The sequence below is a fragment of the Galeopterus variegatus genome, unplaced genomic scaffold, assembly GCF_000696425.1.
Source record: "Galeopterus variegatus unplaced genomic scaffold, G_variegatus-3.0.2 Scaffold3152, whole genome shotgun sequence".
Taxonomy (NCBI): Eukaryota; Metazoa; Chordata; class Mammalia; order Dermoptera; family Cynocephalidae; genus Galeopterus; species Galeopterus variegatus.
Genome location: NW_007729263.1, coordinates 7,478 through 10,481, shown reverse-complemented (window position 1 = coordinate 10,481; position 3,004 = coordinate 7,478). Strand labels below are relative to the sequence as shown.

At 42.3% G+C, this 3,004-nt stretch overlaps 1 protein-coding gene across 1 annotated transcript; it reads right to left on the bottom strand.

Annotated features, from left to right (window-relative positions):
• Positions 1-1,273: 1,273 nt before the first annotated feature.
• Positions 1,274-2,352, bottom strand: LOC103599928 (olfactory receptor 5AU1). The gene is given in 1 exon segment (XM_008584126.1): positions 1,274-2,352. A coding segment is annotated over 1 exon segment (936 nt). The 5' UTR covers positions 2,210-2,352.
• Between the last annotated feature and the right edge of the window lie 652 nt (positions 2,353-3,004).

Genomic DNA, 3,004 nt, shown 5'->3' with positions numbered 1-3,004 from the left:
GCAAAATTTCCATGAAAATTGAGGAATAAGTTAAGTGTTGTGATCTTTGTGAGGGTGTATCAATATATAGCACCATTCTTTTCCTCCTGATTTTGAAATTTAGGAAAAAGTTAAGATATAATCAGATGGGGAGCAAAACAACCGTTATATTACTGTTAAAGACTATGATAGAGTGCAAGGATTGTATCTGTGGGAAAATGATCTTTACGAAACTAAACTCCAGAGTTAGGAGACTTGCTGACTCAGCCACGGCTACACTGGACCAAGGGAAGTCTCCCTTTGTGAGGGGCCTAAGCCAACCATGCCTATTTCATTCTCCCGAAATTTATCAGTGAAATAAGTCACTCCCCAGGGTGAAGTGAGTAAAGGGGTACAGGAATATCATGCTTGATTGAGCTCCCACTACACGATTCTTATCTAAAAATATTTAATTTAATTTAATCACAACTAAATTAGTAAGAACATAACACTAACAGGGACAACAAACCTTTGAGAAGACAATTAAAAGATGAGATATCTGTGACTCAGGAAAGTTAAGCAGTTTCAAGTTTATCCAGTTTGAGGGCCGGCCTGTGGCTCATTTGGGAGAGTGCGGTTCTGATAACACCAAGTCAAGGGTTTGGATCCCTATATAGGGATGGCCAGTTAGCTCACTTGGGAGAGCGTGGTGCTGACAACACCAAGTCATGGGTTAAGCTCCCCTTATCAGTCATCTTTTAAAAAAAAAAAAAAGTTAATCTGGTTTGAAACTAGCCAAGTGACTATTTGGCCAGAAAAAAGTCAACAAAGACAATAAAATATCATATGAATTTTAGAAGCTGTTGCAGTATCATTCAAATAATTAAACAATCAAAAAAAGTTTTTTTTTAAGTCAAGAAGCCAGTTTTTACAAAGAGAAGATTGTAAAGAATAGGAAGGATTTTCCCAAGCAGCCAAGGTCTTCAAGTTAGTTAAGGAGATAACTTTACTATGAAGAATACAAATGTCCATTTCTAATAATAAAATAAAATATTTATAAACTTGGAAATATAAATGAAGCATCTGAACAAAGGCAGAACAAAAGCTTGCTAATGGGTCCAATCGTGCAACAAGCAGACACTCCCTTCTCACTTCTCGTCTATGACACCATCAGTTCTTCCTGTGGCAGCAGATGCAGAAGCACCTGCAGACCACAGGGCATGCCCGCTATTCACAGGGAAGGCGCTCAGGGTAACGCCACATAAGATACAGCTCTTTCAGCTTTCTAAAGGTATGTGGTGATGAGTTGAGAAGATTATTCTGTTGTTTCTCTTCCCCAAACCTTCCTTAAAGCTTCCTTCACATCCTTGTTTCTCAAAGAGTAGATTAGGGGGTTCAGCATTGGGATCACCACTGTGTAGATCACAGCAACCGTACGGTCTTGAGCCAAGGAGTAGCTGGACCTTGGGCGCAGGTACATAAAAAGTGTTGTGCCAAAGAAGAGGCAGACAGCAGTGAGGTGGGAAGCACAGGTGGAAAATGCCTTGAACCTACCCTGGGCCGAGTTCATTTTCAGGATGGTGATGAGAATTAACAAGTAGGAGATCAATATGGTGACAGTGCAGCTCAAAAGGTTGAAACCAGCAAAAATGAAGAGGAGGATCTCACACAGAGAGGTGTCCACACAAGACAGGGACAGGATGGGCGGTCCATCACAGAAGAAGTGAGTGACCACGTGAGCACCACAGAATTTCAGACTGAAGATACAGCTTGTGTGGATAAGAGAATTGAGAAACCCTGCACCGTAGGAGCCCACAATCAGAGAGAAACAGGCCTCAGGAGACATGATGTTTGGGTAGAGCAGAGGGTCACAAATAGCAGCATAGCGGTCATAGGCCATGGCAGTGATAAGGTAGCACTCACTGGTGGTGAAACCCGCATAGAAGAACATCTGAGCCATGCAGCCGAGATAGGAAATCACCTTCCTCTTGGCCAAGAAGTTGACCAGGGTCTGGGGGACAACTGTGGAGGAGTAGCAGAAATCCTAGAAGGACAGGCTCTTCGGGAGGGAGTACATGGGCGTGTGCAGGGTGGCACTTACATGGATCAGGAAGAACATGATCAGGTTCCCCAGCAAAGTGATGGTGTACATGCCCAGGAATACCACGAAGAGCAGCCTCTGGAGCTGGGGGTCGCTGGTGAGGCCCAAGAGCTCAAACTCAATCCCTTGGCTCAGGTTTGCCCCTTCCATAGTTCTCCAGTGCTCTGGGGTGTAGAAAGAGGGCACTGCCGGAAATGATGTTGAACACCTGGGGGCTCTTACTGGATTTAGTTCTGCACTAGGGACAGCTTTCTGAAGATTAGTCTTACTGAGGAAATTTGGCTTTGCAGATGGAACTCTGCATAGAGAGGGTCTTCTCTACTCGGTGGGTCAGTCAGTTTAGTAAGCATTACTGTGCAGCAATAGAAAATATAAGAGAAACATACAGAATTTGATCTCTCAGGGATCGTAAAAAATTCTGAGTAGTGAAACACTCAGTCGCCAAATATTTATGCACAGTTTTTTATATAATTAGCTATGTGTTCTCCCTATCAGGAATTCAATAGTGATTGACCTCAGGAAGCTTATCTTCTAGAAACATGTTTCTTATATATTTCTCTATTTTTTCTGTCTCTGATTGGCTGAAAATACAACATTCTTTATTGATATTCAAATGGTTTTTTTTTTTTTTTTTTTTTTTAAAGATGACCGGTAAGGGGATCTTAACCCTTGACTTGGTGTTGTCAGCACCACGCTCAGCCAGTGAGCAACCGGCCATCCCTATATGGGATCCGAACCCGGGGCCTTGGTGTTGTCAGCACCACACTCTACCGAGTGAGCCACGGGCCGGCCCGATATTCAAATGTTTTTAACTCTTCTGTCATATTTTCTATTGGTAATTATTTTTGCTTTACTTTCTGGGAGCTTTCCTTGCTTTTATCTTTTAACATATTTTTAAAGTTTCAGCTGTCATATTTCTAGTTCCTAAGAGCTTTTTTGTTAAGT